This window comes from Acomys minous, assembly GCF_964271855.1.
Source record: "Acomys minous genome assembly, chromosome: 14".
Classification (NCBI taxonomy): Eukaryota; Metazoa; Chordata; class Mammalia; order Rodentia; family Muridae; genus Acomys; species Acomys minous.
The window spans coordinates 92,827,035-92,851,511 of NC_140496.1; the positions used below are offsets into that span (position 1 = coordinate 92,827,035).

The 24,477-nt window shown below is 43.9% G+C and overlaps 2 protein-coding genes across 5 annotated transcripts in view; one reads left to right on the forward strand and one right to left on the reverse strand.

Annotated features, from left to right (window-relative positions):
* The window catches only part of TRMT10A (tRNA methyltransferase 10A), a gene marked incomplete at its 5' end in the record, with an annotated part of 32,776 nt that extends 12,104 nt beyond the window's left edge, over positions 1-20,672 (forward strand). Inside the window, 3 exons of one of the 3 annotated variants that reach the window (XR_014774640.1) lie at positions 6,549-6,593; positions 16,897-16,995; positions 18,823-20,672. Coding sequence is in view for 2 of the 3 variants with exons in the window: in XM_084757481.1 (XP_084613607.1) it covers positions 6,549-6,593; positions 6,864-6,970; positions 7,432-7,491 (212 nt within the window). Of the gene's footprint in view, positions 1-6,548; positions 6,594-6,863; positions 6,971-7,431; positions 8,447-16,896; positions 16,996-18,822 lie in introns of those variants that run through there. The other 2 variants (XM_084757481.1, XM_084757482.1) reach the window with 2 other exon arrangements.
* LOC311583697 (uncharacterized protein C4orf17) lies at positions 281-23,317 on the reverse strand. Of its 2 annotated transcripts, none has more exons than XM_084757479.1 (9): positions 23,223-23,317; positions 16,741-16,960; positions 12,497-12,700; positions 8,468-8,529; positions 6,202-6,345; positions 4,933-5,014; positions 3,735-3,951; positions 2,313-2,356; positions 281-805 (listed from the first exon to the last, which is right to left on the reverse strand). In XM_084757479.1, the coding sequence occupies exons 2-9, from the start codon at positions 16,868-16,870 to the stop codon at positions 618-620; spliced, it is 1,071 nt and encodes a 356-aa protein (XP_084613605.1). In that variant the 5' UTR covers positions 16,871-16,960; positions 23,223-23,317; the 3' UTR covers positions 281-617. The 2 variants fall into 2 exon arrangements, with proteins under 2 accessions (XP_084613605.1, XP_084613604.1); XM_084757478.1 differs by having other exon boundaries at positions 444-805; positions 23,070-23,303.
* Between the last annotated feature and the right edge of the window lie 1,160 nt (positions 23,318-24,477).

Consider the following 24,477-nt stretch of genomic DNA (forward strand, 5'->3'; position numbering starts at 1 on the left):
AAGACTGTGGGGTGGACAGCTGCCAACTCTATGCCCCCCACCTCAGTTTCCCTGTGGTGTCAAAGCTGGTCTTCACCATATACTAAAAGAATAATAGTTGTGGCCCAACAGTAGTTAATTTTTTAAAAAATCAATATTGTGTTACTAACACCCACCTTTAACACTGAGTGGAAATAAACTCCTTCCTGGCCCCTAATTAAAGAAAATTTTTATATTTTTTTTTTCTTGGAGGGGAGATGAGAATTTTTCCATAGTAGTCTCCAAACATGGAAATGCTGTAGATTGCCAAAATTGGTTCAAATTCTCAAGCTTCAGCACTCTATTCTAATTATGGATGGTTTTCAGGTGTTGGCCCTGTGCTTAGGTACTAATCCTATTAGCACAGCACAGGACAGGACAGGAAAGAGCATTCTATTACCATACATCTTTTACGTGGATTAAAACTCACTACAGATAAAGATAGTCTTCATCAATATTTATTTCTAGCATTATATACACGTGTTTTTAAGACTTAGACACGCTACCATATCGAGGAGCGTTTGGTTATATTCAAAACGACTTTGGTGCTCTGTTGGTGTGAAGCTCGTCTTTGTGAAAGGACTGACGAGTGTTCCTTTCTAACTCTGAGGTGTTAAAGGATGGAATGCTCCTTGAGGGCTGTACCCTTGCACACTCCTTGCTGACACTGGTTTGGCTGACCCACTGTCTGCAGTGTGGGACCAGACAGGAGACTTCACATTGCTGAAATATTCTGTAACAGGTATATTCATCTTGTTTCTTCTTAGAAACAATGGGGTCTCAGCCCCTGAAATAGGAAAAAAAAAATCTAAATAAGACCATAATCAAAAGACTGAAAAAAAAAAAAAAAGACTGAACACAGCTTCTGCCTTGTATTATTGAGTGGTATGGGGTTAAAACACAAAACAAAACAAAACAAAACAAAACAAAACAAAACAAAACAAGGGAGCTGGAGAGATGGCTCAGAGGTTAAGAGCACTGGCTGCTCTTCCAGAGAGTTCAATTCCCAGCAACCACATGGTGGCTCAGAACCATCTATAATGAGATCCAGTGCCCTCTTCTGGCGGGCAGACACACATGCAGGCAGAACATTGTATGTATAATAAATTAAATAAATGTTTGAAAAACAAAACAAGCATGAAAATTAGAGGAAAAACAGAGTCATAGTAATCTATTCATTTTTACCATGCTCACCTTCAATGACATTTTGTGCTAACATACATGATCTGTTTTCTCACTCTTAGAGGTGTTGGTGGGAATAATTTAGAGTTGGTGGTGTGTAAGCGTGTTGAGTGACTAGACCAGTGAGATAAAGACCTGTTATCCCGACAAGTGAAACGGTCACAGCTAGCCTAGAAAAGGTTTGGAGATTCTGAAGCAGCGAGCACATAGAGTCTTAACTAAACGTCTGTGTGTCTCGGCAGGGTAGATCTGTGTGTGGGCCGTGAGGGAGACTTACAGTTGACTAGAAACCACCATGATCCCCTGATCCCCGAGTGAGAATCTGATAGAAGAGACCAGGAGGAAAGGGCCCGCCCTCGAGCAAGAGGCGGGGTTGGCTTTCTAACACTAGCTGCATTTGTTCGCTTGTAGAGCCACTTTGGGATTTGGTGAACTTCATGGGAAAGTGACAGGGTCTAGAGGGACCCTAAGCAATTCTACTCGATGAACCTCACATTCCCGGTGAAAGGAAAGGTGGAAAAACAAGTCAGAGTTTTAAATTTGAGGCCTGTGAATATACTTGACAGTTGCTCTGTTGTCAGCTTCCAGAGAGCCTGTTGGACTGTTGAGGACCAAAGGAGAGCTTTCTAAGACTATCGCGTCTCCCTGGTCTAAACCGTAGGCTGGTACAGGGCTTCTGACTGTGCACTGTCTTTCAGCTGCCTTGAGGGGTACCTGTCTGGGATTGCTGCAGTTGTATTCTTTTCTCTGGTCTCCTCGATTTTCTTTATGGTGAAAGCATTTAGGTCCATGACAGTTAAACTGCGTAGAGTTCACTGTGAAGTCCCTGTGTCTGTGTGGCTCAGCAGTCCTGTTCAGTGAGTGAGTGTGACCACTTGCAGCACCTACCATCTGACTGTGTTTTCAGAGTTTTGTTGTTGTTGTTTTGTCCCCTAGGACACATTTTTATCAGATTTATCTTATGCAAAATTTGGACAGATAACGTTTCTGAAGAGTGGAGCTGAAAACCACGATTAAGCTTTAAAGGGAAACTGGGTTTCCTTTAAAAGCAAAGATCTTCAGCACCTACTGATTTCTTATACCATCTGCAATCAGCACAAATTGTACTTAACCTTGCGATACCGCCTTACTTCTTTCGGATCCTTGACTTGACATTCTAAATCAATTGAAAAAAAAAAAGAGAGAGAGAGAGAATTGAGAGAGAGCAATAGACTATTGCGTCAGCAAGCTAATGGCATTGATCTTAAACATGCTATCCCAACGCTTGCTTTAAATTACTTGCCAGCGACAAATTGCTTTGAGCAAATGTCTAACAGGACTGTCATAAGCCACTCCCTGAAGGAGGTCAGCCCTTACGGTGTCCTCCTTTCCGACTGCATGAGGACTTAATGGTGCAGACAAGGTAGAGTGAACCCTCTTGAAAGTAACATATTGTTTTCATCGTATTCTTTCTGAGACTTTACATCTAACCCAACTTTTAATTATAAACCAACAAAATGTTCTCTACCAGCCTAACCCATTTTTCTTCAACATAAATAGATGCATGTTTCCTTTGTTTGTTATTTGTGTTGTTTTTGAGGCAGAGTCTTGCTATGTAGTCCAGGATAGCTTGAAGTAGTCAAAACTCTTTTTTTTGTTTTTTTTGTTTTTGTTTTTGTTTTGTTTTGTTTGTATTTTTTTGTAGTCAAAACTCTTGCTTCAGTCTCCACAGAGCTGAGATTACAGATGTTGTGCCTTAAGAAATCTAAAAAAAGCTTCCAAATGGCTTAGTAATTATTTTTTTTCTCTTTGGAACTTCCCAGGAATATATCAGTGAAAATCCATTGATGTGACTTATTTTTGTCTTCATTGCTTTACAGTAAAATCCATTCTTGGATAATAGTAGTGTTTAACAAACTATGCATAAGACTAATAATAGTTTCAGTTTCTGTTATGGTTTGCATGTTTAAACCCCTTTAAAGCCCTTGGGGCTGGAAAGATGGTTCAGTGGTTAAGAAAACCTACAGCTCTTATAGAGGACCGAAGTTTGGTTCTCAGCACCTTCACCAAGAGGCTCGAAAGCTTCTTCTGTGACTTAGGTATAGGGGAATCCAACTCTTCTGGCCTCTTTGGTCACAGCACTTCTGCACACATGCGCGCGCGCATACACACACACACACACACACACACACACACACACACACACACACACACCACACACACACCACATTTAAAAATGACCTTAAAAAATACTTTTAAAAGCCATACTTCCCCCCCCCTAAATTTCTACATGTCTAGTCTTACTTTGCCATTAGTGAAAAAGAATTTTCCTCAAAAGAAAAAGGTTCGTAGCTGAAGAACGCAGCCTCTGCCAAAATGTACTGAACAGTGGAACTAAGGACAACTTTGCTATCACGGGTGAAAATGAAAGAAAACAATTACGTATGTGTAGTCACTTACTAGAAGGACCCGAGACTTAAAACCTCAGCAGTTGAAAGAGAAAACAAGAGAGAGTGTGTTCCAGGGTCCCCTGGGTGGCATCTGCATTTGATCACCTGGGTGCCTGACGTCCTTCTCGAGACCCAGTCAGCCCCCTCCGTCTGGCAGGTGGATTTTGCGCTTTGGTTGTGGTGGGTTTCTTAGCTGTGGGCAGCTTCCTGGGCTCCGCTGCTGCTGCTGCTGCTGCTGCAGCCTGGAGGTTGCCTCTGCGGCTGGCCAACAGGTTTATCTCCGCCAGTTCAGAATGAATCAAAGACGATACCCACTCCTTTTCTGCTTTGGGGGAAAGAGAGGTTGAAGAGCATGAAAGTCACTGTTGTCACATTGACTAGAAGTGCAGGCTTGTTCCTTTTTAAGTTAGCAATGGGCTTCATTATGTCATTGTCATTTCATCCTCCCTCCCTACCTCTCGCTGGGCCACTGGGCATTATGCATGGATGCGCAAGGCCCTCACCCTCCTCTCACAGACACACAAATGTCCCCACATGCACATTTTAAAAAGGAGTTATTGCTTGGAGAATTTATCAGATATCACCTGATTTTAAAAAGCCGCTCCTTCCCACCCCCTGCAGAAATAGAAAATTGTCTCCAATTAAAAGGTAGTCTTGAACTCTGTAGCAAAGCACTGTTCTTCCAAACTGTTCTCCATTCTCAGAGCATGTCCCCCAGACCAGTATCACTCACTAGCATCAACTGGGAACTTGTTTCAAAAGCTGACTCTTGGGGCCCAAGTAGGAGGTGTGGGCTCAGGCTGATTATCAGCTAGTTTGAGGCTAGCTGCTGAGTGCTGTCTGGATTGCCCTGCTTAAGAGAGAATGGTGTTTTCATGACACATGCCAGGGACAGCCCAAAGGAGGCCAGGAGCAGCTGCATCATTAGCTAAGATCAAGTCCTCATAGTTATTAGGAGTCTGAAACATGGAAGGCCATGCTGCCCCCATCCACAGCAGAGGAAGGAAACAAGCCTGTGTTCAGATTCCTCAGCAGGCCAGAGGATATGCTCAGGGAGGGCCATTTCACACAACATGGAGGAAATGCGGAGACCAGCTGTATGCACGCTTCGTATTCAGTTTGAGACTCACTACACTGATTACCTGGATGGCCAGCATGCACCTGGTAGGTATTCAGGCTCACAGGAACTCTGGGCAAATAATTTTTTTTTGCAAATTTATTTGAAAGCCCCAGGAAGAAAACTCCAATTTGGCATATTTGTCATCCCAAGGTCGGTTCCTGCAAATGCTCCTCTTAACCTCACCTTTGTTACTTGTGTGCAGCAGCCACTGCAGAACCTCTGCCAGAGAGTCGGTGTGTAAAATGTCACAGAGCTTTGCCAGGATCTGACAGGGAACATCAGAGGCACACAGTGAGGAAGTGATAGTACCAGGTTTCCTTCTCTTTCTTTAGAATCTCATCTCCCTAAATGGGAGATGTACTCTGTGTACATGATACTTGGGCCATTTGGAGTCTTGTTGGAGAGCCACATTTCAGACAGTGCAAAGGGGAGTCAGTGAAAACATTGCCAGTACAAGTGATGCTTCTTGTCATGCTGTGTCTGTTTGGTTCTAATATCCTAACATTCTAATAGGAGCAACTTAGTTTCAGGAGAGGGGTGAGGTGGTTCCAACAGGAATTTACCAGTCACAGAAGTTGTTCGTCTGGCTGCTTTCTTCGTAGTGTGGCTAAGAAGGATGTGGCGTGAGCCGGATGGTGCTGTAGTCTTTGAATACAATGTTGGGCACACTGAGACTGGGATCTAAATCCCTTCAGTCAATATGAAACCACACTTGGGGTTCTGGGAAGGGGTTCTCACAGGGTTTCTCTGTAGCCTTGGCTATCCTGGATTTGCTTTGTAGACCAGGCTGGCCTCGAACTCAGAGATCCACCTGTCTCTGCCTCTCAGAGTGCTGTGATTGCAGGCATACGCCACTGCCCAGCTTCTCCCCATAATTTGAATGCTCTAATTTTTACTATTTCTGAGATTCCAGTTATACAAATATTAGAATACTCAATATATTACCATAGATCAGTAAGGCTTGTTTATATGTTATATCTACTTTAATTTGCATAGATTTTATTAGAAAAAAAGTATTTAAATTTGTTAATATTTATGTATATGTATTGTGTGTGTGTGTGTGTGTGTGTGTGTGTGTGTGTGTGTGCAGGCATGTGTGCACATATACACACATGCGTGTGGAAGCCAAAGGTTGACTTTGGGTGTCTCCCTCAGTTATTCTCCCCACCTACTCGGTTTTTTAGGCTGAATGTAGTAATTACCCTAGTTTCACTGTCATGAAGCCAAATACCTAAAAGCAGCTTATTCATATATTCTTCCCATTTCTGTGGTGGTTTACGATGGAGGCTGCCCTGAGAGAATCCAGCATTTTGTACCCAGTATCATATACCTGTGACACTGCCACTCAGTCTCCTCCTGTGTGTGTGTGTGTGTGTGTGTGTGTGTGTGTGTGTGTGTGTGTGTGTGTTCATGCTGCTTCCAAGTTACGGATTTAATAACCTTGCCTCTTACTTTTATCTCCTGGTCCAGATAGTTTGGTATGCACACTGTGTTTTTATCCTCATCGGTCTTGGTACTCATCACTTCTGAGTACCGGCAGGCAGGAGCAGAGCACATCCTTGGAGGCAGCAGTGACTCTTTAGCTTTAAACTCATCCTAAGTCAAAGAATAGTATGATTGGCATACAGTTTTACACTTCTATGTAATTTAAATGCAAAGCTAATAAGAAGCTTTTAGCTTTGTTTAAAAGTTTTAAAGTACATTTACTTAGCTGTGTGTGTGTGTGTGTGTGTGTGTGTGTGTGTGTATTTGAGAGTTTGCTTGCACACAAGCATGACACACTGCATATGTTGTTGCAGGAGAACGTTCAGTGCTTGCCCATGGATCCTGGATCTTTATCCCAGGTCAGTCAGGCTTGGCAGCAGGTACCTTTACACTTAGACTCCTCTCACAGGCCAGAGAAACATTTTTTTCTTTAATAAGATAACCACAAAAGCAAAGTGATGTTAATAATTTTAAGTGTCCTTTAAACTCCACCAAACATTTGTGTTTGGAGGCAAAGCAGAGGCTGACATATTACTACCTTTGGCTGAGATCATTTAAGGCCCCGGATGAAACTCAAGATAATAGTTTAAATGTTGAACGTGAAATGTTCTTGTATATTGCTGTTGCAGGCAGTGATCAGCTCCTACACATGAGGCACGTGTTGAGTGGGGAAGGGCGCCCTTATCACCAGGAAGGCGTGAAGATTCCTGTTTTGTCTATGAAGAGACTTGATTATGTGAGCTGTGCTTCCTTGTTCTGCTAAGAGCTGGAGATTTAGAATTAGGAGCTATTATTATTTTTTCCTCTTTATTAGTTGAGGAAGAAATAGAAAGGCCAGTTGTGGGGTGAGCTGGAAATATAGTCTTCCATCTAAGCAACGGCAACAACAAAAGATGAGGGCTTTGTGTCCAAACGAGCTACAAAAGCCTTGGTTCTCACACTGCCTGTTCCAGGAAAGGGTTTTAACCACCATCAGCCATGGCTGATACTGACCAACACACCAAGTTAATGAGGAAATGAGTCAGCCTGGACTGGGATGACAAACTGAAACTACACTTCACTTCAATTAGCTAAAACCTAAAGCCAGTCAGACTGTGTCGAGGGAGGAAGTGGAAAAAACAGAAAGCAGAAAACAACTTGGCTGTACTTCAAGATGTAGGCACAAAACTGTCTAAGAGTCAGTTATTGTATTTGCAGGTACTGACCAGGAGGGGAGCAAGTGTGCATACAAAGACTGTGTGTGGGTGCTTATGTTAGGTTTGCCAAAAGATGGACATGACCCAAATGCCCTTCAACAGGTGACTTCAACCCGTGAGACAACCGAATCCTGAACATCTTGGCATTGACAAGAATCAATATAGCAACTTGGATAGATCTTAGAATACGCCTGCTGAGTGAAGCTTGATATTGAAAGAGAATTGCGTGTGCTCTCACTTACATAAAAGTGAAAAAGCCTCTGCCACTTTAGTGGATCAGCATTTGTCTTTGGGAGGACCGGGTTCATGAACGAGGGACCCTGGGAGCTGTGGGACCGGGGGAAGCATGCCCAGAGCTAGAGTGGGATCGAGGTGTGTCCAAACCCCAGAAATCTTGTCCTGAGATCAGCAGGAGTAGGTTCAATCCCTACCCCGCCCTGGGCACGTGTGTCCTGGTGCCACACCTTCAGCCCCTTGGAGGAGGTCATAGCCTGGTAGGCAGGTTACACTTTCTCTTTCTTGATAAGGTCATGTCCAGCAGCACCTGGAATTGAGGCATCCTCAGTACCCTCTACCCCCAGAAAGCCCCTACCCACCCCCAAGGATTTAAGTGCTCTTTGTTTCCCCCCCAATTAAATAAGCTGTCTCGCTGACGCTGTCTCCCAAGAAGTCAGTTTCTGACAGCACTCACAACCACCCTCTTTTACCCCTGGCAGTTCCTGTCTCTGCTTCCCCCTCTCAGGATCCACCGGAAGCCAATGGTGCTGTAACGGGCAGGTAGGGAAACAGCCTGAACACAGGAGGGAACCCATGGAGCTGGGAGACGTGTGCATCCTCCTGTTTTGGGTGCTACTTCCCAGGAGGGTATATGTGTACTTGTCCAGATCCATCAGATGGTGTATTTGGGATGTAAACATTTTATGTAATATTAGCTATATATTCATAAAGCTATAAACACAGTGTGAAAAAGGCCTCTAGGAAGGCCTATACAGAGGAACACATGCTGGAAGCCAAAGCTGCAGTAACAGCCCCTTTACCTTAATCACTAAGGGGTTGTCACTGGAGGTTTTGAAGCACTCGTTGGCTTTTCTGCATGGCTCTGAAAGAAATTGGGGAAATATAGTTAAATTAAATCAAAGCATTTTCCATCTATGCTTTATGTATTGGTTGCTGAAACAGCCTAGTCTACCCAAACTTAAGTTAAACTTAGCTCTGGCATATGTGTGCATATGAGGAAACTTGTGATGAAAACTGTGTATAGTAACATTATACACGCATATTTATGTTTTTAAAAAATACTGAGTCCATTCCCAGCATGAGAAGATGGAAACATGTTGCGAACTAACCTCCCTCCCTCCCTCCCTCCCTCCTTCTCTTCCTCCCTCCCTCCCTCCCTCTCTCCACCCTTCTCTTCCTCCCTCCCTCCCTCCCTCCCTCTCTCCCTCCCTCCCTCCCTCCCTCCCTCTCTTCCTCCTTCTCTTCCTCCCTCCCTCCCTCCCTCCCTCCCTCTCTCCCTCCCTCCCTCCCTCCCTCCCTCTCTTCCTCCTTCTCTTCCCTCCCCTCCCTCCCTCCCTCCCTCTCTCCTCCCTCCCTCTCTTCCTCCTTCTCTTCCTCCCTCCCTCCCTCCCTCTCTTCCTCCTTCTCTTCCTCCCTCCCTCCCTCCCTCCCTCCCTCTCTCCCTCCCTCCCTCTCCCTCCCTCCCTCTCTTCCTCCTTCTCTTCCTCCCTCCCTCCCTCCCTCCTTCTCTTCCTCCCTCCCTCCCTCCCTCTCTCCACCCTTCTCTTCCTCCCTCCCTCCCTCCCTCCCTCTCTCCCTCCCTCCCTCCCTCCCTCCCTCTCTTCCTCCTCCTTCTCCTCCCTCCCTCCCTCCCTCTCTCCCTCCTTCTCTTCCTCCCTCCCTCCCTCCCTCCCTCCCTCTCTCCCTCCCTCCCTCCCTCCCTCCCTCTCTTCCTCCTTCTCTTCCTCCCTCCCTCCCTCCCTCCCTCCCTCTCTCCCTCCCTCCCTCTCTTCCTCCTTCTCTTCCTCCCTCCCTCCCTCCCTCTCTTCCTCCTTCTCTTCCTCCCTCCCTCCCTCCCTCCCTCCCTCTCTCCCTCCCTCCCTCTCCCTCCCTCCCTCTCTTCCTCCTTCTCTTCCTCCCTCCCTCCCTCCCTCCCTCCCTCTCTCCCTCCCTCCCTCTCTTCCTCCTTCTCTTCCTCCCTCCCTCCCTCCCTCTCTTCCTCCTTCTCTTCCTCCCTCCCTCCCTCCCTCCCTCCCTCTCTCCCTCCCTCCCTCTCTTCCTCCTTCTCTTCCTCCCTCCCTCCCTCCCTCTCTTCCTCCTTCTCTTCCTCCCTCCCTCCCTCCCTCTCTTCCTCCTTTTCTTCCTCCCTCCCTCCCTCCCTCTCTCCCTCCCTCCCTCTCTTCCTCCTTCTCTTCCTCTCTCCCTCCCTCCCTCTCTCCCTCCTTCTCTTCCTCCCTCCCTCCCTCCCTCCCTCCCTCTCTCCCTCCCTCCCTCTCTCCCTCCTTCTCTTCCTCCCTCCCTCCCTCCCTCTCTCACTCCCTCCCTCTCTTCCTCCTTCTCTTCCTCCCCCCTCCCTCCCTCTCTCCCTCCTTCTCTTCCTCCCTCCCTCCCTCCCTCCCTTCCTCCCTCTCTCCCTCCCTCCCTCTCTTCCTCCTTCTCTTCCTCCCTCCCTCCCTCCCTCCCTCCCTCTATCTCTTCCCTTTCTCCCATCTCATTCTCACACTGCTACCCAGACTAGCTGCCTGACTCAGCTTCCCACGTGACTAGGATTACAGGTCTCTACCAAAAGTCCTGGCTACTCCAACCTTTCTTGATTCAGTTAAACTGATTGTAGGAGTAGACTCTTACTGTGTGTTCCTTATCCATGCACCTGTCACTTATATATAGTAGACAGTTTGCATGCTTTGTTTGCCCCAAAGACAGAAGATTTGCACTGGGCTGTATTTGTGTTCTTTGTTTTATTTGCTTCTCATCCTTTTAACCCTGTCATTCATCTGTGGTCTAACTAAATCCATCTCAGCCCGAAATTGTCCACACCTTTGCTTGGCTTCCTTCCTGCTGACATGAAGATATGTCTTCTCTAAGCAAAGCCATACTTTTGCACCATTTTAAAATAAAGGCGTTGTGCATAATCTCCATAGTAACAAAATCTATCATTTCTGTCTGAAGAGAAGTGGTTACTTCTGGTAATGAACATCGTTCTGGTTGGTGACCAAGTTCAGGCAACAAACAGTCTTGTGACTGGTGAATCTGTTCAGGTCATGAATGCAGTGTCCTGGCTGGTGACTAGGTTAAATCAGTGCTCCCTTGCCGGAAAAAAAAAAAAACTACTCTTTTTTAAAATTAGGTAATATAAAGAACTGAGCGTGTGTAGGACTTGGAAGATCTAGGGTATAAACTTTTGTCTTTGAGGTCTAGAAATCAGAGTGGCAGCCTTGCGCAACCTACAATCACTGAGGAGAAGCTCAACGTGGAATTCCCTGGATCGATCAGGTTGGCCTGTGAATGTGTCTGTGAGGGATTGTCTTGACTGTTGTAGTTGACGTGGAAAACACAGCTTGAAAGTGAGCCGAGCCAATCCCTGGTTTGGTCACTGAACTCTATCACATTAAAGAAGGCTAACTGAGCACAGCCATGTTTTCTCTCTGCACTTGGCTGTAGCTGTCATGTGACCAGCCATCTCACTCTCTTCCCCTCCAGCTTCTCCACAGTGATGGACTATAACCAAGAATTGTGACCTGAAACAAACCCTTTCTCCGCTAAGCTGCCTTTCCTCAGAGTATTTAGTCACAGCAACACAAGTAAACTAGGACAGACATTAGTACCAAGGCAGTGAGGTCACTGCGGTGATAAAGCAGTGTTGGGGGCTAGAGAGGTGATGGCTGGGTGGTAAGAGCCCTGGATTCTCTCGCAGAGGACCTAGGTTCAGTTCCAGCATGCAGTAGTGGCTCACAACCATCTGTAATTCCAGTACCAGGGAATTGGATGCTTTCTTTTCAACCCTGGGCACCAGGCACACAGGTGATGCACACAAATCTATGCAGGCAAAACATCCATGTATATAAAACAAAGCGAATCTAGAAACAAAAGTTTACACCGAGCATGCTGCTTTTCCACTTCTGGACTGTTTTGTGGGAAGAGTGTGGATGCTTTTGGTGTATTGATCTAGGAAAGCCATTGCGTATGGAAACAGTTTGATGGGCCAATCTAGTGGGAGCTTGGAGGACATAAGCATCTGTTAATGTATTTAACCATCTACCACCAAAGGCCAGATACTGCATGTGGGCCAGAGGGACAGATAAGAGTTGGATGAGCACCAGAGGCAACGTCATCAGGGTATGGCTCTATGGCGGTGAGCATGGGAGATGTGTACACAAATATCCATCCCCGTGTGTTTACTGGACCCACCTTTGGTTTTCATTTTGTTTTGTTTTTAATCCGTGCTGGCTGCACTCATATCTGATGTCTCTCAGCTAGTTACTTTTCTCTTCACCAGGACCTGACAGAAGCACATTAGAGGAGGGAAGACGTATTCCTGTGCACAGTTCGAGTCCCTTGCAGGAAGGCTTAGCAGTGGAGTGTAAGACAGCTGTGGAGGCAGGATGCAGGGAGGGTGGACGACAGTGCTTCACTGCCTTCTTTCTTTCTTTATTCAGTCAGGGACATCCAGTGTGTGCCGTGCTGCCATCCACATTCCCTGCTTAGCCACATTCTCCAGAGACCCTCTCCTCAACATGTCAGACATGTGTCACCAGCTATTCCAAATCCAGTCAAGAGCTGACATTAGAAATCAGTCATCACACTTTCTAAAGACTGGACACCATGCCTACACCAAACCTGGCCTGGACACAATAACAGTAGCAGCAGCAGCAGCAGCAGCAGCAACAACAACAACAACAACAAATAGAATTTGTTAACAATAGTGTCTTATGAATTTCGTTAGGGGAATGTAAATTGTCTGTGATGAATAACCTATCTCACACGTTGCTCCAGCTATTGAAACAATCAGATTTCTCTCCAGTTTTTGCAAGAGGCCTAAGAACACATTTCATTTCTTTAGAGGGACTCACCAGACTGAGGCCTTGCCGGAACTTTGTTTTGCACCGGCGATAGCCCTCGGACAGGGCTATCCAGAGCTGCGGTGCTGGGCGGGTTGCTGAATTTGGTTAATGGCATCTCATTGCTCTCTAAGAGGCTCTGCTGGCTGGCGCCACACAACAGTCTGAGAGGGACATCGTCATCATTGACAGTGCAGATTGGGATGTTGTTCAAGCCTGCAAGAACAGGGATAACCATTTGCTTGTCTGCTAACAACCCTGTTCAGAAAACACCCAGCACTCACTGGCCCCTAACGTGTTTACGTCTCCCACAGCACGTATCCATGGTCTCATGAAGTCTGTTTGTAATCTGCTTGTCAGAGCTGCGCTAGGCAGTGAGCCTCATGGATGGGGGTTTTGCCAGTTTTGTTTACCATCTGTTGCCAGTACCAGTGCCTGGCAGAAAGCGGATGAGCTTTGATGGTTGACTGAATGGCTGGAGGACACTACCAGCTGTTTTATTTGGTTATGTACCTCAAAGTTTACTACTAGTAACTCTCTAGATAGAAATGAGAATTTTTTTGAAGACACCATCAAATGTTAAGATTATACTTTAAACACTAGAGTAGTGACAGGCCCAGGTACACAGTAAAAAAAAAAAATTATTCATGCCAAATTAAATATAGGCAAGCTTACACACAAATATGTCAATGGAAACCCCTGATTTCTCTTTTAATTGTGCTTTTAAAAAGAAAGCATGTGGTGTGTGTATCATGTGTGTTGGAGGAACGTCACAGAACAGCCCTCTCTCTTCCTACTTTGTTTTTTTTTTTTTTTTTTTTTTTGGTAGTGGTTCTTTCCATATCCACATATTAATGTGCGCACCTGGCAACCTCACATCAGACAGAAATATGAAAAAAAAATCAGATTCCATCAATTCAACAGTTAGGAAAGATCTACTTTTCAAAGGTGTAAAGAGATGAGAACAGCCTGACAGTGGTTTGAGAGTCCAGTGAGGCATTACATGACTGACAGCTGTTGAGGAGATGGGGAATTCCACCCAGCTGTGAAGAAGACCCATCCTCCAGCAGGGAAGAGAAGCCACGCCCAAGGTAGGGAGTCAAGTGCCTGCCCTTGACGTTATAAAGGCTTCCTTGTCTGAAAGCTGAGCAAAAGCTTTGACCTCATGGCCCTTAGTCTCTGACTGATATCCAATCTTTAATGGGAGAGTGTTGTTGCTGTCTTGTTTGTTCTTTTTGTCCAGGGCAACTGCTTTCTTAGCGGATGACTATCCTTTAACAATTAGGAAGTTTAAAATGACAGAAATGATTAAGAAAAATGCATATTCTACTTTACTTTTCTGTTGCTGTAATAAAACACCATGACCAAAAACATATGGGGAAAGGATTTGTTCAGACATCGCAGTGCACCATGAAGGGCAGGCAGAGCAGGAGCTCAAGGAAGGGTTCTAGAGGCAGGAACTGAGGCAGAGGCCATCTCTCCCACTGACATGAGGATTAGTGGTTGGCCCTTAGGGCTCAGGCTATATCTTCTCTGTCTGGAAATTTCCTTTTGGCTGAAGGGAGCTCTCACTGCACAACAAAGCACTGACAGCACCTGGTACCTGGCTGATGGAAGTCGCAAAGGCCTGAAGTCCTTACCCTATAAGGGGCCACCCTAGACCCGTTCTCCCTCGTGGCCTCTGTGACATCCCTGTGGCATTTTACCCTCACTGTCTTGCTTAGTTCTGCTTCCTGCATTTCCTTCGTAGATGTTGTTCCACAAAGCACATCCAAATAAAGGCTTCTTGACACACATTCCCAGATCAGTGTCCTCAGAGAACCTAATTTAAGAAAACTTCTCTTGAGGAAATTATAGGGTACTCTGCCAAAGTATCATGTGACAGTCTAGACTGGGGATGTGGGGCCTAGGAAGTCTTTTGAAGTGATGTTTAAGCCAATATCTGAAAAATGAGAAATAGCAATTAATGAGGGAGTTTTCTGTCTAGAGAAAATATGTGTGAAGAGTCAGAACTTGCAAAGGGTGTGGCATATCTTCCGGGAACCTGGGTAAGCCAATAAGGCGCATGCATATAGGGGTGGGAGATGGGCAGGATGAGTCATAGGAGGCAGAAGCCACATCACAGGATAAGACAATATTATCATGAATGCCTCTAGGGGATTTTAGCGGGATGTCTAAAGAGCCAGACTTACACTGTAAGTATGATTCTTGTGGTTGTTTCATGGAGAATGACAATGCAGTCAGCCTCACCGAATTGAATTCGATGTTTAACCAGAATGTGATCTTAGTAAGATTGTTGGTTTTGCTGGTATATTTACTACACCCAGAGCACGGGTTAATCTGTGAGGCCTTTCAACATCTGCTGAGGGAAATGGCTCCAGCTCCTCCCCTTAGCTTCCCTGTTTCACCAGAGGCAACACATGTTCTTGTCATGATAACCTCAGGTGGTGAAAGGAAGCAGCCCAGGTTCATGTGGGATCTGCTTTCTCCGTACTTTATTCCAGCTGATTACCAAAATGTTTGTTTTGTTTTTTTCTTGAACATTCTCTCCAGCCACACATCTAGGGTTGCTTAGCTACCTTTGTATAGCAGGGATATTCATATTTGGACAAGATTGGCAGCCTTCTAATTCTTAATTTCCAGGATCTACCCCTTTATATTAAAAGATGGTTCATTTTTATTATGAAAATGTTTACACCTTTTTAAAAAAAAAAACAGAAATATGACTCGTTTTCATCTATATGGGGTTGTTATACCTTATTGAGGTATTTCTTCCTCAGTAAGGTCATGCCTGCCTTCTACTCAATTCTTTGATGCTCTTTTCTATGTTGACACCTTTGCCTTCACCTCCCATGTCATAGCCACAGCACAGGACTATTGTGACCAGGCTCTGCCTGAATAATCACTCCAAGTCAGTGTTTGTTGAACACACTTATTGAGGAGGCAAGGTGGGTGTAGTAGGAATGAGGCTTAGGGAAGGACACGAGAGGCTAAGGGTTAACCCACCAGCTGAGGTGGCTTTCGTGGGAGGTGTCCCACAGTTACCCCATCTGGGGTGAACTAACTGGTTCTCTGTATCTAGTACCAACAGTTCTGTTTGTTTCCATGTGCTTTGTAATCTTGAGAAATCCACTCCGATACATGCAGAAAGCATATATGCTTTTATTTTTTAGTACAGGGGGAGCTACTACCAATGTCTGATTTGCAAGGGGCTTGCTACAGAAAGTGAAAATAAGGAAAGGTAAAAAGGGAGGCAGGTAAAGGGGAAGAGAAGAGAGGAGGAGAGGAAGGAGAGACAAATTACAGGCCAGGCCCTGGGCTCCATACCAGCAGATATACATTTATATATACATATATGTGCACACGCATGTGCTTCACTTGGGCTTATGCTTAAATCTGGACATGGGTGTTGTGATGGCTGTTCCTGTTTGTCAACTTGACTACACCTGGAATTAGCTAAAATTCAAAAATGGTAGGGCACACCTGGGAGGGATTTTCCCCCTTAATTCCATCATTTGGAGTGGGAAGATCCACTTGTCATCTGGATCTTTGAGGTGGGAAGACACCTCTTGTCTGGGCCACACCTTCTGCTGGAGGCCTATATAAAGGACATGGAGGAAGGAAGCTCTCTCTTTTTTGCCTTCTTTATCCTGCCATTGCTAGCAAGTCCATTCCTTTACTGGCTTTAAATCCATTTCTTCAGGGTTCTGGAATATTTTGGAGAGCAGCTGAAGCACTCAGCCTTATAGGCCGAGCAATTACTGGATTCTTGGACAGATTGGTAGACAGCCATTGTTAGATTAGCTGTGCCATAGCCTATAAATCATTCTAATAAATTCCCTTTAGATAGATAGATAGATAGATAGATAGATAGATAGATAGACAGACAGACAGATGAAAGAAAGATGGATGATTCAATCTGTAAATTCTGTTACACTAGAGAATCCTGACTAATACAGGTGTGAAGGTAGTTAAGATATTAAAATATGTTAAGACAATTGGTCAATGCTACCTTGAGGTTGCTGAATGACATCCCAGGCTCTGAGTACTTTGGCCATTTCCCCAGGCTCCTATCCCAACACAAGCAATCTATCGGCTAATGTCTGGCAGAGAAGATACCTACAAATGTCTATAGGCACCAAGACATGGCTTCAGGTATCTAAGCCTCTGACCTTACCAATACCTAAATATTTTAAGTAAGAGTTATAGGTTGTATATGGAGGAGGAAAATAACTGAGTATCTGGTGTCCCATTACCTTTGATGTGGCAGACTCTTCTCGGATGAGGTGTGTGCCTGACTACAAAGCAGCTGTCGTTTCTTGACATCAGGCTGCCTTTGCACTCTGAGTGAAGAGAAGGTGTCGGGGATCTGAGGGTCCGGTTCATGGCCTGTTGGTTTCCCTTCTCCACAGTTGCCACAAAAGTTCTTGGGATCTCTCCAACTTGATTGGCTGCACTCACAGATGAGCTGCCACCCTGAAATCACAGAACGTCAATCATCCTGAGAAGAGGTACTTGACATTCACTTGTCTCTGAAAAATTCTCCATCTTTGCATTAAATTATTTCTCATGTCAAAAAAATGCGAGGAAAACAAAAACAAATGAACAAAGAAGAACAATGGGAGGTTGTTTTGCTGTCAAATCAAACTTTTATAAATACTCTAGGTCTGAATGAAACATAAGCTCCCTTGGGAAAAAAAGTACTTAAAAAAAAAAGTGAACTGTATTCTACTTTTAATTGTATTTAAGATCATTGTGGTCTTATGAGGAAATAATTATTTATTTTCATGAAGTAAATTTAAATTAGGCTTTAAAAATACTACATTAAATTAGCTTTACCTTAAACTAGCCTTATGCAAGAAACTTTCATATTGTATCCCTAAGAAATCTAGATGTTCAAGTTTATAGTATCCTTCAAATGAATAATGATACCTAAGAGAGAGTAAAAGGATGGGAAAATGACACTGCATGTTCGGCTGGCAAGCTAGATAACATTAGCTGTTGTTTGCAGCATTCAGTGGTAGTAAATGAGCCTCTGTCACTAATTAACATCAATCACACATCACGAGTCTAGCACTTTAAGATGGGATGGTTCTTGGTTAATTCACAATTAAATGATGAAACATCTGAATTCAGAACATACAAAAGAATTATTTAAACCTTCTGAAAATGACATACTTTCTTGGAGCTGAAGAGATCGGTTAGGGGTTAAGAGCACTGGGAGCTCTTCCAGAGGACCAGGGTTCGATTCCCAGCACCCACATTGTGCCTCAAAACCATCTATAACTCCAGTTCCTGGGAATCGGATACCCTCTTCAGGACTCTTCAGGCACTTCACGCACGTGGTGCACAGACAGACGTCCAAGGAGAACACCCACACACATTAAAAAAAATGTATTCAACTTTAAATGACATACTGCTCTTGAAATCTAAGAAAGACATTTTTATAGATGTTGTACACTTTCTGTTATATAGAAACTTCATTCATCATACCAGAGCTGGCCGAGAGACATTTTTATTGTTATTTTTTACCTGATCAGAATAATAGGTAGTATCAGACATGTACAACTAATGGAACTTGAACTTAGGATGTTGTTGAGTATTTCTAGTTTATTGACATCTTTATTTATCCATTTATTTACTACTATTACTAGTAGTAGCAGTAGCAGCAGCAGCAGCAACCGCAACAGCAGCAGCAGTGTGTATGAGAGTCGGTTTGTACACACTGTAGTATGTACGTGCAGATCAGAGTACAAGTGGGCTCTTTCCTTCTGCCTTGGATGAAGGGATCTATCTCAGATGATTAGGCTCATACAGCAAGTATTCTTACCCACTGAGTCATCCCACCAGTCCGTAGTGATATCCTTTTATACTATATAAATCCGTCCAAGTTTTTCAGGGTGTATTTCTAGAGTGTATAAGTTACCAGAAAACAGATGAATTTCAAGAATCTTATTTTGGAGTGTGTGTGTGTGTGTGTGTGTGTGTGTGTGTGTGTGTGTGTGTGTGTTTAGTTAGCTTTAACTCTCAGCTTGACATAGCATAGAGTTACCTGAGAAAAGGAGTCTCGATTGAGGGGTTTCCCAGATCCTGCTAGCCTTTGGGCAGTCTGGGGAGGATTATGGGAAATTTAGGGAGGATTATCATGATTGCTAACATTTGTAGATGGACCCAGCCCACTGTGGGTGGTACCATTCCCTGGTAAATAGCCCTGGGCTGTATAAAAAGCTAGCTAAACATGAGTGTCTTTGGGTTTCTATCACTGTAGTAAAACATTACCAAAAACAACTTGGGGAGGAAAAGGTTTATTTCAATTTACAACTCTCTCTCTCTCTCAGGTCACTCGCTTGGTCCACAGTCTCTGTAACTCTCAGGCTGCACTTCTTCCTGAGGACCGTCAATGTAGTAACTCAAGTAGGAAAAGAAGCTGGAGGCAGGAGCTGAAAAAGATGCCATGGAGGAACTCTACTTATAGGCTTGGTCTTCCGGGCTTGTTCAGTGCGCTTTTTCAAACATCCTAGGGTCGCCTGTCCAGGGCTGGCACCACCCACTCTGACTGTGGTCTCCCACATCAATCGCTTATTAAGAAAACACCCTACAGACCTGCCTACAGCCTGATCTTATGGAGACATCTCGGTTGAGGCTGCCTTCTCTCAGATAACTCTAGCTTGTGTCAAGCTGATGTAATCCTAGCCAGCACACTGTTTCTGTTAGTGGAGAAGTAGACAGCGCCCTCCATTGGTCTGTTGTGATTATTTTGTCTATGGACTGAGTTCCTTGATTGGAGGTAATGCTGTTTGTAATGGCAAGCAGTCCTCCCGGCCCCAAGTTTCTGCTTGAGTTCCTGGCCGGCTTCTCCTCAGTTGACAGACTCTAAGCTATAGGCTGAAACCGACCTTTCCTTCCACTGTGTGGCTTTCGGCCATGGTGTTTGTCACAGCAACAGAACGAAGCTAGGATGACATTCTAAAATTACTCTAGGCTAGGCAACGTATACTTAAATATTAAATTTAGAAAGTATCAAGACTGAACAACAAATAGTATATTTCATTATTAACTTTTTAGGAATATCACAAAGAGGATTAATTCTAAGTGTGTAGTCAGGCTCTAATATTTTACCACTTGATTGATTTTTGAGACAAAGCTTCACTTTGTAGCTCAGGCCGGCCTGAGCCTTCTGAGGACTGGGATCAGGAGTATCTCCCACAGCAGGCCTATAATCAAACTTTACACTTAGCCTTCCTACGTGGGTCCTTAGGTTCAAACAAGCAAACAAGGTCATTTTTAATCCACAGTACAGAAGAGGAATACAAGCTGGGTGGGGGAAGGGCAATAACCTTGGAATGAGCATTGGGATCAACACATACTAGTTGATTTCCTAGGTTCTCATTTCTTCAACTATAATCTGTTGGAACTGACTTCAATATCAGCAGGAATATTCAGCTTATCTCCTTAGTGCATCTGTCTGTCCCACAAGAGTTCTCTTAGGTAAGTTTGAAGGGGAATTGTCAAGGAGATTTGGGTATAACAGATAAACCGGAAGACGATGCAGCCTCCTGCCTTCTCTTCAGAAGAACCTGCATGGCGTCTGGGATTCGTCTCGCTCTTCCTAAAGAAATGCCTGTGCTTGCTTAGAGAAGGTTGGTCAGATGGCGTGTTCTGTGTGAAGAGCCTTAGAGAGTGAAGACAGTGTGCGAATACTCTCTTCAGACATCTCACTAAAATTCTGCAAAATCCAAGCTATCCATGGAATTCTAGTGCCCTATAAAAGTATTTTGTCAATGTCTAATCATTAACACGATAAGTAGGAGATAGAACCTTCCGAAGGGAATCAGGTCAGGAAGATGGAGTTCTCGAAGAATGAGACTAGTGCCCTGTAGAAAGGGCCCCAGGGAGCCACCTTACCATCCGTGTGCTGAGAAGATGCAGCCCAGAGGCCTGGGAGTCAGCTCTCACAGCCTGCAAAGCTGCTGTTGCGCTCACCTTAGACCTCACAGGCTCCGGACTCATGAGGAAATTACTTTCTGTTGTGTATAACCTGCCCTGCTTTTGGTACTTTGTTCTACTTAAACAGATTAGGGCCATGTTCTTTGAAAGTCCAATATAAATTTACAGTTCTAGAAATGCGGTTGATTAATAAATGTACTTCAAATTATTTTAGCAAGTAAACTAATGAAAAAAATTAAACTACTTTCTCCATATATTTAAAAGACAAGTTTAATATAAAAAGAATATTTTTAAATATTAAATAAATATTTATTATATATTAAACTTTTTAAAATTTATCATTTTATGTATATGGGTGCTTTCCTTGCATGTATGTGTGTGTCCCATGTGCATGCTGTGCTCGAGAAGAAGGTATCCAATCCCCTGCGACTGTAATTACAGACAGCTGTGAGCTACCATGTGATTGCTGGGAACTGAACCTGGGTCCTCTGGAAGAACAGCCCATGCGATTAGCTGCCGTGCCATTGCTCCAGCCCCAACCATAGTTTTTAAAATAAGAAATTAATAAAATGAATTACTTAATTATTTAATAAATATCTTTACTGGAGAATCAGAAATGATATTTACTTTCAATAAAGTAAATCTTTTTGCTGAACTCAATACTAGGAATATTTATTAGTGCTAAACTGACTGATGTGTATCATAGATGAATTCCATAAGCAATGTCATGGCCACTCCTACATGCAAACCATGAGTTGGTTAACAAGTAACGTATAGGACCATAATGGGAGGAAGGGCAGGAGGAGGAGGGAGTGATGGGGCGCGGGGGAGGAGAGAGAATACATTCATTTCCAGTACTTCAGAGGTATTTGCTGCATGCTATAGAAAACAATTTCCAGACTATGTTCCCTATGTCACGTGGTCATACCAAAGTCATTTTCCCATCACAGGAGCATATATCTCAAGTGCTGGAGAAGCAAAATACTAAAAACGACCAACTCAACTTTGGTGTCCGTGACTGTGGCTTGCAAAAGTAGCACCCATGGGCTCTGGCTCCAGCCTGTCCAATCAAGTTAGCACAAACAATAGAGAGTGGTCTAGAACTTAACCTCATTTTGTGCTAATTTCTATTAAAATAAGATATTTGTAAACCCAAGAATTGTTGCTTTTTTCTTTTTTTTCTTTTCTTTTTTCTTTTTTTTTTTTTTTTGGTAAAGATCTCACCTTACTATTTCTATATGATAAAAATCGGTCTAAGACTTCTTCATTTGTTGGACATCCCCAAGAGCTTTCCGGAGAGAAGATAGTGGAGTTCTGTTTATGCTCTACTTTGTGATGCTCACCGTGCTATCGCTTTGGAAAGGAAATGAGAAGAGTATGTGTGGGGAATTTAATTGCACTTTGCATTCATCATTCCAGAAACTGCAGCTGGGGAGATGACTCAGCAGTTAAGAGCGCTTGCTGCCCTTGCTGAGGACCCAGACTCATTTCCCGGGGCCTACACTGGGCGCTCAAACTGTCTACAACTCCAGCTTCAGGTCACTAAAGTCTGGCTTCCACAGCACTATGAGCACACACACCCATACATTCAGGCAAAACTCAAGAGTCAGTTTTTTCTTTCTACCAGGTAAATCACACACACACACACACACACGCACGCATATATACATATGTGCATATATCTTATTTTATATATGTAGATTTTCAAAGATACTTATAAAAGAAAAATTTCTTGTAGTCCCTCAAATCTATCCATATATTAGAAAATTGTTGAATTTTATTTGGAATAAGGGAAATATAATCCTCCAAAGAGAAAGATTGAAAAGAACAGTTAATGTTACTCAGAAAAATGCCCTGTCCATTTGCATAAAATAGGAATAGCCTTAAGTTCAAAATAGTACATACATAGAACATGAGCCTACAAAGAAAACACAACCAGTAATGCACAGCTGCAATGGTGTGAGCCAGTATTGTGCAGCTGCAATGGTGTGAGCCAGTCATGTGCAGCTGCAAACGACGTGAGCTGGTCATCCTGTACAGCTATCCCTGGAAACATGAGCGCTCCTCTCCTGCTCTTCCAGCTCAAAACACACAGCACAGCGGCTCCCGTGGCTTCTTCCATTACTGGATTAAGTTTTCGGGGCACATACTTTCTCCAAAAGATATCCTAACCCCTCCTTGTAATAGTTTTGTTGTCACCCCAGCATCTGTCACTTTCGAGCCCTTTTTCTTCTTTAAAGCATTCTTCATAGCACACATCACTCCCTGCTTTTTGCTTATTAAACATTTCACTTCTTCCCTGTTCCTTCCAGTAGCAAGTACTCATCAGGCATGCCTTGATCTAGCCTGGTTTTTTTTCATCTTTGTTCTCCTATTGTGTGCACACATCTGCTACATGGTATAAACTCAGTAATTGCCATTAAATTTGCTGGTGATTGTTCTAATAGTGTAAATGTCTCTATGAGTAGCACAGTGTTGTTAGTATAACACCCTCAAAATAAGTAACTAACTTTAAAAGATAATATTCTTTTTCCTTAAAGCAACTTACTTGGTTTTATTATACCTTAAACTTTTAAGGTCATAAGTAAACATACCTAAGTGTTAGCAAATTATTATAATGATGAATAGAAAATTATACCTGCGGGCAGTTTTTAAGATAGATAAATCAGTTGGTAGGAACTCAGGTCTGTTGATGCCCTTCCAAACTCGTATTGGGTCTCAGTTAAATTTTTGTTATCTTCTTAAATCTTGGGACTTAAACTAAGGAGATTTTACTGGTGGAAACACCTGCCTGTCTACTGCCTTCAAAAGAGCACAGCCGTGTTCCTCCAGTTTCTCCCAGTCTCCCTCCAAAGAAACGCCTCCCTGGTTGTTAGGAGGTAATCACACAGCTTAGCAACTGAATAGCATTCTGGGAAATCTAGGTTCCAGAACCTTGTGGCAGCCATCGCTCTCAGGCCTCTAGTTACACAGTTTCACCAACATAGCACAGATCATCCCTCTCCAGTTTCAGACATATGGTGCAGGTGCTGTGGACCTAAGGAGAAGGAAGGAAGGAAGCACAGTGCACATCGATCAATGGCTCTCACAGTTCTGTTTAATGACATGAAGAGCTCACTGAACAGAGATGGTGCAACCATGGGGATGATGGGAAGGCCGCCCGGTCACCGGGAATGAAGAATACTATTTGATATTCAGAGGTGGGAAGAGGGGGTCTTAAGGGAGCGCTGGGGAAATGAGGGTACCAGAGTGCCTGTCACAGGAGAGGAAGGCTAGTTGGGGAGGGAAGGGGTCCAGAAGGAGAGATGTGGGAGGTGGTGGGAGAGAGATGCTGGGAGATAAATCAACAAAAGCCTGGCATATATAAAACTCCACAATGAAACTCATTACTTTGTGTGCATAATTAAAAATAAGAGGAGAGGAAAACAAACAAACAAATGGGCAGGCTGTGCATGGTGACCCATTCCTACAACCTCAGCATTTGGGAGACTGAAAACAAAAGGATTGCTGTTAAGTTCAAAGCCAGCCCTGGCTACAGAGTGAGACCCTATCTGAAAAACCAAAACAACAGGGTGAGTGGAGTTCCTAGGATGTCTAGTAAGTTTATCAGTGGTGATTAATGAGTTTAAAAACATTACCTGGGACAATTAAAGGCAAGAAATGCGGCACTTGTGTTCCTGAGCACTCAGAAACTGCATTCTAACGCTTTCTTTACTGTTTACTGTCTTTTAATGTGCTTGCTCCCTCTCACCCGCTCCACCGTTTTACTGACATTTGCCATGAGGTCATCATAGAATTGGCAGCATACTGTTTCAACAGTCAACTTCCCAAACCATGAGCTGAATACACCTCTTTTCTTTGTAAGCTAGTTGGCCTCTTACCTTTTATTATAGCAACAGGAAACTGACTGATGCATAAAATACATTAAGAATGTTTACATATGTAGCATAAACAATTCAATAGTGTAGTTGGGCATTCACCAGAGAAGACTGCTTGGACATGAACTTAAACCAATAGAAAGTCTTTATTAGTAGGCTGACAACTAC